Source organism: Geotrypetes seraphini, chromosome 11 (assembly GCF_902459505.1).
Source record: "Geotrypetes seraphini chromosome 11, aGeoSer1.1, whole genome shotgun sequence".
NCBI lineage: Eukaryota > Metazoa > Chordata > Amphibia > Gymnophiona > Dermophiidae > Geotrypetes > Geotrypetes seraphini.
In genome coordinates, this window is record NC_047094.1 from 129,511,944 (window position 1) to 129,529,417 (window position 17,474).

The 17,474-nt window shown below is 46.2% G+C and overlaps 1 protein-coding gene across 2 annotated transcripts in view; it reads left to right on the forward strand.

Annotated features, from left to right (window-relative positions):
* The window catches only part of LOC117369430 (protein-glutamine gamma-glutamyltransferase E-like), a 43,087-nt gene extending 33,866 nt beyond the window's left edge, over window positions 1-9,221 (forward strand). For both annotated transcript variants that reach the window (XM_033964005.1, XM_033964006.1), the window contains 3 exons: window positions 1,415-1,572; window positions 4,394-4,527; window positions 8,737-9,221. In XM_033964005.1, the coding sequence (XP_033819896.1) occupies window positions 1,415-1,572; window positions 4,394-4,527; window positions 8,737-8,887 (443 nt within the window). In that variant the 3' untranslated portion in view covers window positions 8,888-9,221. The remainder of the gene's footprint in view (window positions 1-1,414; window positions 1,573-4,393; window positions 4,528-8,736) is intronic.
* Window positions 9,222-17,474: the final 8,253 nt, after the last annotated feature.

The window sequence follows — 17,474 nt, forward strand, 5'->3', positions numbered from 1 at the left end:
CAATAACTTACTGCGTAATGACCTCAGTGGCTACACTCTAATCGAATCTAATCTAATCTAAACCTTAAATTTATATACCGCATCATCTCCATGAGTATGGAGCTCGACACGGTTTACAAGAACTTAAAATAGTGGGTAGAGAAGAAGAAAAAGGATGACATGAACTTATGTGTAGAAGGGGGGAGAGAAAGGGGGGAAGGATAGAGCTACAATTTGCTGAAAAGCCAGGTTTTCAGTTGTTTGCGGAATAACTGAAGGGAGCTCAGGTTCCGCAGCGGGGTGGTGAGGTCGTTCCAAAGACCTGTGATTTTGAAGAGAAGGGATTTTCCCAGTTTGCCTGTCTCTTTCATGGATAGTTTGAGTAAATGCAGCAAGCCTCCTCATTGGTCATGCCTAAGATAAGTCGGTTAAAGGCATTGATGAGTTATTTATAACAACGAAATAAGCATGACCAAAGAGGAGGCCACTGAGGCCATTACACATTAAGGGGCTCCTTTTACTAAGCTGCGTTAGGGCTTTAACACACGGAACAGCGCGTGCTAAAAACGCTAGTGCACCTTAGTAAAAGGAACCCTAAGTTATTGAAATGACTGTTATTCTTCATCCAGAGAGTGGTAGAAAACTAGAACGCTCTTCCGGAGTCTGTCATAGGGGAAAACACCCTCCAGGGATTCAATGTAAGGAAGTTCTTCTTCACTCAGAGAGTGGTAGAAAACTGGAACGCTCTTTCGGAGTCTGTCATAGGGGAAAACACCCTCCAGGGATTCAAAGTAAGGAAGTTCTTCTTCACTCAGAGAGTGGTAGAGAACTGGAACGCTCTTCCGGAGTCTGTCATAGGGGAAAACACCCTCCAGGGATTCAAAGTAAGGAAGTTCTTCTTCACTCAGAGAGTGGTAGAGAACTGGAATGCTCTTCCGGAGTCTGTCATAGGGGAAAACACCCTCCAGGGATTCAAAGTAAGGAAGTTCTTCTTCACTCAGAGAGTGGTAGAGAACTGGAACGCTCTTCCGGAGTCTGTCATAGGGGAAAATACCCTCCAGGGATTCAAGACGAAGTTAGACAAGATCCTGCTGATCAGGAGAGTACGCAAGTAGGGCTAAACTCAGTTAGGGCGCTGGTCTTTGACCAGAGGTGCGCCGCGTGAGCGGACTGCTGGGCACGATGGACCACAGGTCTGACCCAGCAGCGGCAATTCTTATGTTCTTATGTTACATTCAAGCCACATGAAGTTGTATTGAAATGTTATTGGAAGATTGATTATTTATTTATTTATTTATATCTAACCAAAGAAAGGAGTTCAGGAGTTTGGCTTAAGATTTTGGACTAATGTCTTTTATAAATTCAGCATGGTCATTTTAATCTTGATTCGTGTGCAACACCGCAGCCAGCATTTATATCTACATTCAATTTACAGAGAAACAGATTTCACTGAAGATCCCATTCGACCAGTATGAAAACTCACTGACCGAAGACAACATCATTCAAGTTGTGGCTGTGTGTGAGGATGAGCAGGGAAAGAAGCAACTGGTGCAGAGGAGCATTGTTATTGAGAGTCCTCCCATTATCATCAAGGTAAAGACATAAGACCTTAAGAATGGCCATACTGGGACAGACCGAAGGTCCATCAGGCCCAGTATCCTGTTTCCAACAGTGGCCAACCCAGGTCCCAAGAACCTGGTAGAAACCCAAAGAGTAGCAACATTCCAGAGCAGAGATAGTGATGTCATAATGCCTCATTCCACCAATACCTAAGAGCCAGTCTCATCTGTGATGTCACAATGGCTTGACTGTCCTATACTTGGCTCACATAAGAACTTAAGAATGGCCCTACTGGGACAGACCGAAGGTCCATCAGGCCCAGTCTCCTGTTTCCAACAGTGGCCAACCCAGGTCCCAAGAACCTGGCAGAAACCCAAAGAGTAGCAACATTCCAGAACTGAGATTGTGATGTCATAATGCCTCATTCCACCAATACCTAAGAGCCAGTCTCATCTGTGATGTCACAATGGCTTGACTGTCCTATACTTGGCTCACATAAGAACTTAAGAATGGCCCTACTGGGACAGACCGAAGGTCCATCAGGCCCAGTCTCCTGTTTCCAACAGTGGCCAACCCAGGTCCCAAGAACCTGGCAGAAACCCAAAGAGTAGCAACATTCCAGAACTGAGATTGTGATGTCATAATGCCTCATTCCACCAATACCTAAGAGCCAGTCTCATCTGTGATGTCACAATGGCTTGACTGTCCTATACTTGGCTCACATAAGAACTTAAGAATTGCTATACTGGGACAGACCGAAGGTCCATAAAGCCCAGTATCCTTTTTCCAACAATGGGCGACTCAAGTCCCAAGCACCTAGATAGATCCCAAGAAGCAAAACAGATTTTATGCTGCTTATCCTAGGAATAAGCAGTGGATTTTCCCCAAGTCATCTCAGTAATGGGCTATGAACTTCCACTTTAGGAATTTATCCAAACCTTTTCTAAACCCTGCTAAGCTAACTGATTTCACCACATTCTCCGTCAACGAATTCCAGAGTTGAATTATACGTTGTGTGAAGAAATATTTTCTCCGGTATGTTTTAAACCTACTACTTAGTAGCTTCATCGCATGTCCCCTAGTCCTAGTATTCAGACTATCTGAAAAAGTGTCAATCACTGGGGCCATAAGGATAGTGTACAACCTAAAACTAATCACCCCAGCAGTATACAGTAATATAGTAGAAATCAAACCAAAATACCGCTAATAGCAATACACATCAGTATTATTAGCCCGACAAACTTGAAGGGCTATGGCCTCAGAATCGGAGCCTACGCACAGCAGTGAAAATCACAGACTGAGGATAATCCGCGTAGTAATACAGCTCCTGCTCCAATCATTGGCCGATGTATACATTTTTTTAAAATAGTTTTCTAAAGCATTTCAATAAAGCTAAGACTAAACCCTGAACTTAAGAAACTTTTTCAGGGATACTTTGTGTAAGTGCAAGCCAGGATTTGAAAAACATAGACCAGAAAAAGACTTATCTTGTTGCTGACTTGTCTTTAAAGATTCATACAGTCACTAGTGTTTGTTTGCCGACGCGGCCAGCGTTTCGCGGGAATTTTAAGACATCCGCTGCGTCAGGGCCACCAGGACATTCAAAATCAAGGCTCACTGATTCTCCTGTGGAGCACTGGCTTCTGAATCCTTTGCAGGTCTTCTTCTCTCAGAGGACTTTTCGATTCTGAGGCCATAGCCCTTCAAGTTTGTCGGGCTAATAATACTGATGTGTATTGCTATTAGCGGTATTTTGGTTTGATTTCTGCCATAAGGATAGTGCCAGAACTGTAAATGTGCTCTCCTAACATTGTCTGCAGTGCTGCATAGCTAGTTCCTTAGTGCAGTTTCCCAAGTCAGTCCCAGAGTAACCTCTTGCCAGTTAGGATTTCAGGATATCCACGATGAATATACATGAATTCGATTTGCATACGTACACCGCCTCCATTATATGCAAATATCTTTCATGCATATTCATCGTGGATATCCTGAAAACCTGACTGGCAAGGGGTTTACTAAGAACAACTCGGGAAAAACCGGCTTCGAAGTTTGAACTTCCCCGCTCTGCGGATAAAGCTGGTGCTGACTGCTCTATTTTGTACTGAATATCCAGGTTTTATTTAAACGCCACAGTTGGTGTTCAAAAGAAAATACCAGACCATGGGATGACGCATCAAAACCGCGGAGAACAACGGTGAGCAGACAATCCTGCGCTGACATTTGAGCGCAGGAGAAATGCGTGCCGCCGCTTTGAGGCTTTTACGCTCTAAGGGAGTGTGTGGAACCCCACCCCTACACTTAGAAGTCCTCACGCTCCCCTTGGGTGTGTGTGGGGGGTGAACCCCCCCCTACACTGAAAACTCCCGAAGACCGAAAACGGGAAGGAGAACCGGAGTTTTCACTGTACTGGGGGGGGGAGGGGTTCCCCCCCCCAAACACCTCCCAAACGGGAGCGCAAGCAGTTCTAACTTTAGTCGGGGGGTTTCATCCCAACCCCCCCCCCCACCTCTCACAGCATAAAACGGAAGGCCTCAAAGTGGCGGAAGCGGCAGTGCGCATTTCTCCTGCGCTCAAATGTCAGCACGGGATTGTCGGCGCACTGTTCTCCTCCGCGCTTATGACGGTGTACCGACCATGGAGTTTACATATGAATCAGTTTGATTTTAAGGATGTTTCCAAGAGGCTGTATTTGTCATCACACCTATTAACTGGCAATCAATAAATATCAGTTCCCCTCACCCACCACCTTTGTCTTTGAAGATTATTTGACATTTTTCTGAGAAATGTGATGAGCTGATGCTCTTGTGAGACGGGACAGAAGTTCTGCTAAACCATGCTTGTTTTGCCACTGCAGGCTCCTGATCAGGTTACTGTGAAGCGGACAGTTCAAGTCGAGGCCGTCTTTGAGAATCCCCTGTCCGAGGAACTGAAGAACTGCAGGCTGGTGGTGGAAGGAAGTGGACTGGTGAAAGACCCTCTCAAGATAAAGTGAGTAGAAGACTGTTATTGATTTTTAAAACAAGAAACGCTGGACAGCCAGAATTCATTGATAAACTTTAGATACCGTACGCTACATCGCGCTTTCTTCGTTCCTCGGAGCAAAAATTATTCGCCATCCCAACCCTGAACCATGTTAACACTGGAAGAAACACTATCTTTTCAGTCGTTGCCCCGACCCTCTGGAACGCGGCACCAAACGCACTGAGAGAGAACCAATCTTAAGAAATTTAAGGGCTCCTTTTACGAAGCCGCGTTAGCCGTTTCAGCGCACGGTAAACCCGCGCTACACGGCCAGAACTAGAACCTAAGAACATAAGCAGTGTCTCTGCTGGGTCAGTCCTGAGGTCCATCGTGCCCAGCAGTCCGCTCACGTGGCGGCCCAACAGGTCCAGGACCTGTGCAGTAATCCTCTATCTATACTAGAGAATGACACGGTGGCGGTTAGCCGCGGCCAGCCGCGTTTAGCCGTGGGTAACCCGCCGAAACGGGGAAGAAAAAATAGTGGCCTCTTGCGGGACGGCGACAAGGCCATTCACCGTGGAGCGGTGAATGGACTTGTCTCCGCAGTAAAGCAATCAAGGATCGCGCGGTCATCACCCGCCCGATCGCAGCGTTCCGCCATCTCCCTCCCTCCACCTTACCTTAGATATAGAGCACTGTTCCTCAACTGCCGGTTGAATTTCTGCCGGTCCGCGCGAAAAAAAAAGCGCCTCTTCTTTTCCCCTGCTCTCAGTTGCTAAAGCCGACAGGAAGTTTTTCCGACGTTAATTCTGATGTCGGAGAGGACGTTCTGGGCCAGCCAATCGCTGCCTGGCTGGCCCAGAACGTCCTCTTCGACTTCAGAATTGAGTCGGAAAGAAGACTTTCGGCTTTAGCAGCTGCAGCATGGTGGTAAGAGAAGGGGAAAAGGAGGGAGGCTTTTTTTTTTTTTTTTGAGCGGCAGGGAGGCAGCAGGCTGGCTTTGGCTAGGGAGGGAGAAAGGTAGACAGGCAGGCAGGCTTTGGGGGTGGGGGTGGGACAAAGTGTGGAAGGCAGTGACAGGGACATAGGAAGGAGGCAGTAGGGGCACTAAAGACATGGGAAGGAGGCACTGGGGGCACTAAAGACATGGAAAGGAGGCACTGGGGGCACTAAAGACAGGGGCACTAAGGACATGGGAAGGAAGTAGTGGTGCACTAAAGACATGGGAAGGAGGCACTGGGGGCACTAAAGACATGGGAAGGAGGCACTGGGGGCACTAAAGACATGGAAAGGAGGCACTGGGGGCACTAAAGACATGGAAAAGAGGCACTGGGGGCACTAAAGACATGGGAAGGAGGCACTGGGGGCACTAAAGACATGGAAAGGAGGCACTGGGGGCACTAAAGATAGGAAGGGGCACTAAGGACATGGGAAGGAGACACTGGGGGCACTAAAGACAGGAAGGGGCACTAAGGACATGGGAAGGAGGTACTGGTGCACTAAAGACATGGGAAGGAGGCACTGGGGGCACTAAAGATAGGAAGGGGCACTAAGGACATGGGAAGGAGACACTGGGGGCACTAAAGACAGGAAGGGGCACTAAGGACATGGGAAGGAGGCACTGGGGGCACTAAAGACAGGAAGGGGCACTAAGGACATGGGAAGGAGGCACTGGGGGCACTAAAGACATGGGAAGGAGGCACTAGGGGCACTAAAGACATGGAAAAGAGGCACTGGGGGCACTAAAGACAGAAAGAGGCACTAAGGACATGGGAAAGAGGTACTGGGGCACTAAAGACATGGGAAGGAGGCACTGGGGGCACTAAAGACAGGAAGGGGCACTAAGGACATGGGAAGGAGGCACTGGGGGCACTAAATACATAAGAAGGAAGCACTGGGGCACTAAAGACAGGAAGGGGCACTAAGGACATGGGAATGAGGCACTGGGGGCACTAAAGACATGGGAAGGAGGCACTGGGGGCACTAAAGACATGGAAAAGAGGCACTGGGGGCACTAAAGACAGAAAGGGGCACTAAGGACATGGGAAGGAGGTACTGGGGCACTAAAGACATGGGAAGGAGGCATTCGGGGTACTAAAGACAGGAAGGGGCACTAAGGACATGGGAAGGAGGCACTGGGGGCACTAAAGACAGGAAGGGGCACTAAGGACATGGGAAGGAGGCACTGGGAGCACTAAAGACAGGAAGGGGCACTAAGGACATGGGAAGGAGGCACTGGGGGCACTAAAGACATGGGAAGGAGGCACCGGGGGCACTAAGGACATAGGAAGGAAAGAGGGAGGGAATAGAAAGAGACAATTCTTGGGCCTGAGTGCAGAAAGAAAGAAAGGATACACAGACAGAAGGAAACGAAACCAGAGACTCATGAAATCAATCACCAGACAGCAAAGGTAGGAAAAATGATTTTATTTTCAATTTAGTGATCAAAATGTGTCAGTTTTGAGAAGTTATATCTGCTGTCTATATTTTGCACTATATTTGTCTATTTTTCTATAGTTACTGAGGTGACTGAGCTTGCGGAGATGGGGCGGAAACAGGGTTTTAAAATTTTAGTCCTAGTAGTTTGCCGGTCCACAAAATAATTCTTTTATTTCTGCCGGTCCACGGGTGTAAAAAGATTGAAAAACACTGATGTAGAGTATGCCGGCTTTCTTTTTCGCCCAGCCGCACGCGTTCAAAAAGCCGCGCATGCGCGGCTGCTCGAGTTGATCAATCTTCTCCTCTCTTGCAACTTCCTGTTTCCGGTTGCGTCAGAGGAGAATATTGAACAAATGAGCAGCCGCACGTGTGGCTGGGTGAAAAAGAAAGCCTAAGATGGAGGGAGAGAGATGGCGGAACACAGCAATCGGTCGGGTGTCTTCTGTTTTTGCGCTCACGTTCCAGATCCTCCTGCATTTTTAGTGTGCACAATTGATCTGATTCGAGCTATAGGTGAACATGGGGGACACGTCATTGCAAGGGAGGACAAGTCAATTGATTTATTTTATGTTCTGGAGGGGGTGGGGAAGGAGTGTGTGGAGGTAGGTGGGACGAAAAGAGAGTGGTGGGGGGGCACCTCCCACCCTCACTACGCAACTGGGCCAATATCACCCTCAGTCAAAATCTGCAAAAGGAACCAAATTGTACACCTTTGCTAAATCTTCCTATTAACAACTTACTTATTAATCATTATAGCCAAGGAAACCTGATCCTCCGGAGTGTCGATCGCGGCTTGTTTAAAGACATTAGAATCTGAGCTATTTGAAATGCGGGTAGTTTAATCTGATTGGGTTTTTTTTTTTTTAAATTGAACTTTAATTACTCTTTTGTTTTGATTCAGTTTTGTTATTTTCTTTTTAACCCTTAAGGGGTTTTAATTATGAATTTATTTGGTCTTTTTTTTTTTTTTTTTACGTCCTTAGTATGTAAGCAGATGTTCATACAGGTGCTTTAGTCAGATTCTGAGCCCATTGGACAGTTAGGGATGTTTTCCAAGGACCAAATATTAGATACCGTATTTTCTCGCATATAACGCACGCGTTATACGTGGTTTTTACATACCACGCACACCCTTGCGCGTTATACGCGTGAGCGCGTTGTACAAAAATTTTTTTACATAGTTCCCCCCCCCCGCAGGACCGCTCGCACCCCCACCCCGAAGGACCGCTCGCACGCACCCGCACCCCCACCCCGAAGGACCGCTCGCACGCACTACCACCCGCACCCACACCCCCACCCTGAAGGACCGCTCGCACCCCCACAGCCTCCCGACCCCCCCCCCCCATCATGTAGAAGCTCCTACCGGTGTCCTGCTGCTTCCTCTTGGCGGGTCCGACACGATCGGGGCAAGAGGGAGCCCAAGCCCTCTTTCCCCGCCGACTCCCCAACTCCCCGACAATATCGGGCCAGGAGGGAGCCCAAGTCCTCCTGGCCCTGGCGCCCCCCCCCTCCCCATTCGCAGCGAATACAAAAAAAAAACGCAAATAACTTCTCATATGTTTCCCCTCCCCCTAAAAAAGACACAAAACTGCGAATAACCTGACCTGCAAGAGTAGCGATTTGCTCCGTACAACGCTGGGAGCATTGATTTTCTGTGATGTAAATTTGGGGGCGGAGCCTGGGAATGAAAAACCGTGAATCACCGAAACCGCGGTTAACAAAACCGCAAATACGGAGGGGGAAGTGTATTGTATTTGGGAGTAGCTCAATATTTTCTGTTTCTTTATTGAATTTCAGGGTGGGTGATCTGAAGCCAAAGGAGAAGATGACAGTTCCGTTCAAAATTACGCCCTACACCTGTGGCACCCAGCAGCTCCTGGTTGCTTTGATCTGTGAGAAGATTTCAGAAGTGAAAAACTACCAGAGCATTGCCGTGGTTAAGGCTTAGTAATTTCAGATTGCGCTGCTTAACCCTGCCAGGACCAAAGCTTTCCGTGCTGTGTTTCATGACGCCTTTCAATATTGGAAACCACCGAGCCCATCAATCAATAAAATAAAATAAACCATAATGACAAAATTAGGTTTTCAAAACCCTGGCCTACATTTCGGGTCTATATCCAGGCGCAGTTGATGAATACAACAGGTTTATGTTATACTAGTGTTAAAGCCTGTTACATTAACGGGTGCTAGAAAGCAGCCTCCTTTCCCTCTCTGCCTCCAGTTCATCCCTGACTGTCTCTCCGTAGCCCCCCTTCTGTCTTCCCCCCAAGCAAAGCTGTCTACCTCCCAGCACACCCCTTCCCCAAAGCAGCCCCCTTTCCCTCTCCCCCTCCAGTTCCTCCCTGACTGTCTCTCCGTGGCCCCCATTCTGTCTTCCCGCCCCCCGTGCAAAGCTGTCTGCCTCCCAGCACACTCCTCCCCCAAAGCAGCCCCCTTTCCCTCTCCCCCTCCAGTTCTTCCCTGACTGTGTCTCCGTGGCCCCCATTCTGTCTTCCCCCCAAGCAAAGCTGTCTGCCTCCCAGCACACCCCTCACCCAAAGCAGCCCCCTTTCCCTCTCCCCCTCCAGTTCCTCCCTGACTGTCTCTCCGTGGCCCCCCTTCTGTCTTCTCCCCCAAGCAAAGCTGTCTACCTCCCAGCACACCCCTCCCCCAAAGCAGCCCCCTTTCCCTCTCCCGTTCTAGTTCCTCCCTGACTGTCTGTCCGTGGCCCCCCACCAATCAAAGCTGTCTGCCTCCCAGCACACCCCTCCCCAAAGCAGCCCCCTTTCCCTCCCATCCAACCCTCCCTTCCCGCGGTGTGGCCGGCTCCCTTAGTCCCTTGCCGCCCCCTTCCCGCAGTCCTGACAAACGTCCTGACTCCAGCAGCGGCTGCAGCACTCTAAACATGCTGCTTCGCGGCCTGCTACTGGCCTGATTTGCTCTGCCATGTCGGGCAGAGCAAATCAGGGCAGCAGCAGGCCGCGAAGCAGCGTGTTTAGAGTGCTGCGGCCGCTGCTGGAGTCAGGACATTTGTCTGGACCGTGGGAAGAGAAGAGGAGCGGCAGCAAGGGACTAAGGGAGCTGAAGGGAGGGTCGGATGGGAGACTGAACGGGGGTTCGGGTGTGCCAGGGAGAGGGGCAAAGACGCCACCGCCAACCTTTACAATTGGGGCCTTGACTCCCTTAGTTCTTACCGAAGTTAGTTTTAAGTTCTAAGCCGCGGCAGCAGCTTCTCTCACGATCCCTGCCTGCGTCGGAAGCCTTCTCTGACGCAAGAGCGGCTCGTGAGAGGAGCCGCGGCGGCAGCTTAGAACTTAAAACTAACTTCGGTCAGAACATTACCTTGGGTTCCGCGATCGAGTCCTGTTTGATCTGCCACTGCCTGGAGGAGCTGACAAGAAGGGAGTCCCGCGTACAGATTCTCTGCCGGCCACTGTCACAGCCAGGCACGCATGCGCACTCCTGCGGCCACAGACCTACCGATCATGGAAGCACGCAGTTCAGAGTGCGCAGGCGCGGCTAGGGTTTTATTATTAAGGTGGATAAAGTTATCTGTATAGCTGAAGATAAGTTATTTGTATGGCTGACTGAGTTGGATAGTGTCAGAATTATCTGGCTAAACCAAAGCCACACTCCCACGAGATTCCACTTGCTGCCTCAAGATAACCATTTTACATTTCGCCCCATCATATAAATTGGCTGGTCAAATTTTAACTGGTCCGTGGGGCTGAATTTTTGAAGTCAATGATTTGTCAAGAAAACTCCAGAAGTTATCTGGTCAAATTGTTGTAATATCAGCCTCATGGTACGTTGGGGGGGGGGGGGGGGGGTCTTCTTTAGCAAAATGTTGTAAAGGAACACGTAGCATGCAGAAAGAGGACAGTGCTGGAAAGGGTTCAAGCTAGAGAGTTGCACAGGGACAGAAATCCCACCCATCCCCGCCCGTCCCCACCAGGATCCTCTCCGTCCCCACCCGTCCCCGTCAGGATCCTCTCCGTCCCCGCCCGTCCCCGCCAGGATCCTCTCCGTCCCCACCCGTCCCCGTCAGGATCCTCTCTGTCCCCACCCGTCCCCACCAGGATCCTCTCCGTCCCCACCCGTCCCCGTCAGGATCCTCTCCGTCCCCGCCCGTCCCCGCCAGGATCCTCTCCGTCCCCACCCGTCCCCGTCAGGATCCTCTCTGTCCCCACCCGTCCCCACCAGGATCCTCTCCGTCCCCACCCGTCCCCGTCAGGATCCTCTCCGTCCCCACCCATCCCCGTCAGGATCCTCTCCGTCCCCACCCATCCCCGCAAGGAATTACCTCCATCCCCGCCCGTCCCCATAAAAAGCAGCAATTACTTCTGACAGGATCATCAATTCCACAGTTTCTTTTGCTGTTTTCCTTGTGGAATCTCTTTGGTGGAACCCTTTTTTTGTTTTCTGTTCAGGTAATTAACTTATAAACCCCCTCTTTACTAAGGCTGACGTGCCCATTATATTATATGGATGAACCCTGCTTCCAAAGCCTTCCATCCCCATGGGAGTCCCGTGGGCCAGAGGGGGGGTCCCCGTGGGAGTCCCGTGGGTTAGGGGGGATTCCCACGGGACCCCCGCAATTCCCACGATCCCCGTTCCTGTGCAGACCTCTAGTTCAAGCACACAGCACGAAGAAACAGAAGCAAAGCACCAAGGGCCGTCAAGTCAGGGATTGTTAACTGTTCTTGATTGGTAAACCCGGCACGGGCTGTGTTTCAGCGCCTAGCACCCGCTTCACAGATCAATGCGAATAATTCACCTTTGTACAATCTTACCCAAATAATGCTGCACAATTTTTAATTTTTTTTACATTCAGGTACTTTATCATATTTCCCTATCTGTCCCGGTGGGCTCAAACTGTATCTAGTGTGTCAGGGGCAATGGAGAGAGTAAGTGACTTGCCCAGGGTTACAGTGAGGGATTTGAACCCAGAACCTCAGGGTGCTAAGGCTGTAGCTTTAACCACCGAGTCACACTCTTTACCGAACTAGAAGTGTTAATAAGAAAGTGTTATGGAAAGAATATAAGGGAGGTGAGAGAGCCTGTGTGCTTGAGTGTGATAAAGGAAGTGTTTGTAGCTTTAACCAGTGTTTCACTGTCCCCAATATGCTTGTTTAGCCCTGGACACAAGATTTAAAGCGCCGGAAGTCATTTCTGACTGTTTAAATCGCTTTGCATGACTGCCTCTAAATATGTATTCAGCACAGTTTCAAGTGTAGTTAGGAGTGCAAAATATGCATTTAAAGCCCTGACTACCAATCTATATCAGAAAGCGTAGTCTGCAGAATCGATTCCCATTGGTTCATTGATTGAGGTGAAAAGGTGAAAGAGTGATCCCTTAGAATACTATAAAAAAGAGATATCGCTTTACCGTTCATTAAGGCCAGAGTAGACCAGTGGTGAACAGTGTGGATAGAGGTCATAAAGTCAGGGCGTATATTCCCTGCTTTTCTGCCTTTCATATATCTTTTATTAGCAGTTACAAATACCCTGGATTCTTTTTATTAATCTGGTTGTATGTAAATGATTGTAGACATAGACTTTTTCTACACCATTGTGTCTTATTCAGATTTTGTGTGTTTGAACTGCTTTCTGTAAATTTCTTATAATATTCAATAAAAACTAATGAACATTAAAACCCTGACTACCAGTAGCCATGTACACCTCAGCAATAAATCAGCCGCTATACTCCAATTCTACGCAAAGCGCTAAAAAATAGCACAAGCAATTTTGGCCGTGTACCCAAATTGCATACGCAATTTAATTGAATACCAAGGTAATGTGCCGTAATAATTGGCTTCTTATCCAGCGATTATTGGTGCTAATTAAAAATCGACTCCATGTTACGTCTGGAAAATTAGGTGCGGGATTCAGGCTTAAATTTTATGCGCGAGTTTAAAAAAAAAAAAAAAAAAAGGTGGCACGGTAAATGGGCAGCTCAGTTCCCTCCTTAAGGACTATTAACACTTGACGGTATACGATCTTTTCTGTGGCGGCTCCCCACGTATGGAACGCGTTGCCTGCGCACTTGAGAGAAGAAACTAATCTAGATAGATTTTACTAAGATACTTTTACTAAGATAGATTTACTAAGATAGATTTACTTTTACTAAGATACTTTTACTAAGATAGATTTACTTTTACTAAGATACTTTTACTAAGATAGATTTACTTTTACTAAGATACTTTTGCTAAGATATTTTTACTAAGATAGATTTACTTTTACTAAGATACTTTTACTAAGATACATTTACTAAGATACTTTTACTAAGATAGATTTACTTTTACTAAGAACTAAGATAGATTTACTTTTACTAAGATACTTTTACTAAGATAGATTTACTTTTACTAAGATAGATTTACTTTTACTAAGAACTAAGATAGATTTACTTTTACTAAGATACTTTTACTAAGATACATTTACTAAGATACTTTTACTAAGATAGATTTACTTTTACTAAGATTGATTTACTTTTACTAAGATACTTTTACTAAGATACATTTACTAAGATACTTTTACTAAGATAGATTTACTTTTACTAAGATACTTTTACTAAGATACATTTACTAAGATACTTCTACTAAGATAGATTTACTTTTACTAAGAACTAAGATAGATTTACTTTTACTAAGATTGATTTACTTTTACTAAGATACTTTTACTAAGATACATTTACTAAGATACTTCTACTAAGATAGATTTACTTTTACTAAGATACTTTTACTAAGATATTTTTACTAAGATAGATTTACTTTTACTAAGATACTTTTACTAAGATAGATTTACTTTTACTAAGATACTTTTACTAAGATACATTTACTAAGATACTTCTACTAAGATAGATTTACTTTTACTAAGATAGATTTACTTTTACTGTACTAAGATAGATTTTAATCTAGATACTTTTACTAAGCTGCGGTAGCATTTTTAGCTAATCCCCGCGCTATGCGGAAAAACTAATGCCGGCTCAACGGAGGCATTAGCGTCTAGCGTACGCCGCATTGCAGCACGCGCTAAGCACACGCTAAAACCGCTAGCGCAGCTTAGTAAAAGGAGCCCTATGTTATCAATCCAAAGTTCGTACAAAGTCATTTATTCACCAACAGTTATAAAAACGCCATCTGGACCAGAAATCAGACCAATTTTGATTACAAAAACCTACTAAGTTTACTTGTGACCCTGGGCGAGTCACTTAATCCTCCGTAGCCCCAGGTACGTTAGATAGATTGTGAGCCCACCGGGACAGAGAGGGAAAATGCTTGAGTACCTGATTGTAAAAACCGCTTAGATAACCTTGATAGGCGGTATATAAAATCCTAATAAAAACTTGAAAAAAAACGTAATAAAACTAGTTGGAAAATATTAGATTAAAAAGAAATATTTACTATTGGTGACCAAATTTTATTAGATTTGAAGCGCATGTTAACAAGGGAGTTGGCTTCCAACATACTGATCAGACCGATGAACACGTCACCCCAGTAAGGACACAAAATTAAAAAAAAGTAGCGTCTTGGGTGTTTGAGGTCTGACAACAAAAATTGAATCTCCATGAGTTTCTTCATATGCAATTGTCTGTTTGTATAATGCCGGCACCTTCAATAGAAACATAGAAATAGACGGCAGATAAGGGCCACGGCCCATCCAGTCTGCCCACCCTAATGTCCCTCCCCTACCTTTGCCCTGTGAATAGATCCCATGTGCCGATCCCATTTGGCCTTAAAATCAGGCACGCTGCTGGCCTCAATCACCTGTAGTGGAAGACTATTCCAGCGATCAACCACCCTTTCAGTGAAAAAGAATTTCCTGGTGTCTCCTCGTAGTTTCCCGCCCCTGATTTTCAACGGATGCCCTCTTGTTGTCGTGGGACCCTTGAAAAAGAAGATATCTTCCCGTAAGATACTTGAACGTCTCGATCATGTCCCCCCCCTCTCTCTGCGCTCCTCGAGCGAGTATAGCTGTAATTTGTCAAGCCGTTCTTCGTACGGAAGATCCTTGAGTCCCGAGACCATCCGGGGGGCCATTCTCTGCACCGACTCCAGTCTCAGCACATCCTTGCGATCATGCGGCCTCCAGAATTGCACACAGTATTCCAGGTGGGACCTCACCATGGATCTATATAATGGCATAATGACTTCCGCCTTACGGCTGACGAAACCCCTTCGTATGCAGCCCATGATTTCTAGGTATGTTTTCTGCAGAATTTGTACTGGCTACCCACACAAGCCAGAATCCAATTCAAATTATACTGTCTATTATTCAAAGTAAATAAACAGAACTGCACCCATCTACCTAAACAATCGCCTAAATCGAAACCTTTCACCCAGAATTAGGAGAACCCAGACCCCATTCTCCTACCCACCTCTCAAAGGTACCCAATGCAAAAAAACTATATTACAGCCTCTTAGCTACTAAAGCAGCAAAACTTGACCCCTCAATATCCAACCTATTGACTGCAACAACAGACTTTAAAGCATTCCGAAAAGAAATAAAAACACTACTATTGAAAAAACATATTCGGTTAACCTAACCTAACATGAAACCCATCATGATGGAATCTTTTCCTCTTTGTCACAAAATATAACCTGAAACCTCACTATGTAACTTGAAACCAACTACCTTCCAATGTAATGTAATTTCAAGGAAATGTCCAGTTATCTTCCAATGTAACTTCCTGGAAATGTCCAGTTATCTTCCAATGTAACTTCCTGGAAATGTCCAGTTATCTTCCAATGTAACTTCCTGGAAATGTCCAGTTATCTTCCAATGTAACTTCCTGGAAATGTCTAGTTATCTTCCAATGTAACTTCCTGGAAATGTCTAGTTATCTTCCAATGTAACTTCCTGGAAATGTCCAGTTATCTTCCAATGTAACTTCCTGGAAATGTCCAGTTATCTTCCAATGTAACTTCCTGGAAATGTCCAGTTATCTTCCAATGTAACTTCCTGGAAATGTCCAGTTATCTTCCAATGTAATCCGCTTAGAAACCGCAAGGCACAAGCGGAATAGAAATCTGTAATGTAATGTAATGTACTATTATATAAAGACCATAGGTGCCTACAATCCTCCATTGCCCCAGGTACAAAATAAATATCTGTATATGTGTAAACGGCTTTGAGAGTGGTTGTGTAACTACAAAAAGACAGTGAGCAAGTTCCAATCCCTTTCCCTTTATAAATAGGAAAAAATAGGTGCCTTCCTGACCCTCCGTGTTTCCCTGAAAATAAGACCTGGCATGGATTGACCCCCAAAGGCCCTCCCGAATGTCCCCGACACTCCCCGATTCGCCAGCGGCAGCTCTTCCCCCAATGCAGCATCTTTCCTCCCCTCTCACCCATCCCACGCAGCAGAACCCCGCCGACCCTCCCACCACCAGACTGATATACCTCTGTTTCAAACAGCGGCGGCGGCAGCACTGAGCAGGCTGTTTTGCGGCCTTCCCCGCCGGGGCCTTCCCAACTCTCTGCCGCATAACTGATGATGTCACCATTGACTCGGCACAGGGAAGGCCTGAAGTAGCCTGTTCAATGCTGCTGCCGCTGCTGTTTGGAGCGGGTCATCGGAGCTCTGCTGCACGAGGGGAATGGCATCGTATCTGTTCCACAAAGATCTCAAGACTTTTTTTATTTCAGAAATGTTATGACATCTGAAATTGTTTGTTGAAGGATGATCTGTAATTTGTATATTTGTTAACCATTTAAAGTTCTATTTTATAGGGAAGATGTGGCATACAAGAACAATGCTTAGATTAGATCTAATGCAATAAAATGAAATTGCTTTAGGGGTTCTGCTGCATGGGGGGGGGGATAGGAGGGAGGGATAGAATGATGCTGCACAAGGGGATGGGTGAGAGATTGTTCTGCACAAAAAAATAAGACATCACCCGAAAATAAGCCCTAGTGCGTTTTTTGGACCCAAAATTAATATGACAGTGTCTTATTTTCAGGGAAACACGGTATTAACCTAACCTATTATAAAGTTAGCCCCTACTTGGAGATGATTTTAGGTGCAATACTGACATCTTGTGGAAACAGGGTGAAACATGCGTCCATGGCAGAAGAATGAATTTGCATTTACAAGTTGTGAATCTATATACAGTATTTTTTTTCTATTGCTTAACTTTCTATAACTTCTGGAAGTGGAGGAATGTCCTAGTAGTTAGAACACAAACAAAAAAGGAAGAACCAACAGAGTCTTCAGTAAAGGGTCGGAGACAAAACAAGGAAAACTGCAGTAACGTACAATGATACAGGCAAAGTTTACTAAATTCATTGCGGTTAAAAACAACACCTTAAAGCTAAACCAACAGGTTGGAAAGGGATCAAATAGAACCACAAAACAAACTAAAACCTATGTGAAGACGAACGCCAAAGGGCAACTTTTTTCCGATATCTAGCAGCCCTAGTAGTGAGAACAGGCTGTGTTTGAAATTACATTTTTTTCCACTGATGCTTCATATGACTGTAGGTAAATCATTTTCACCCGCTGATGCCTCAGATAAAAATTAGATTATAAGCTCTCAGGGGCATGGACCTACCAC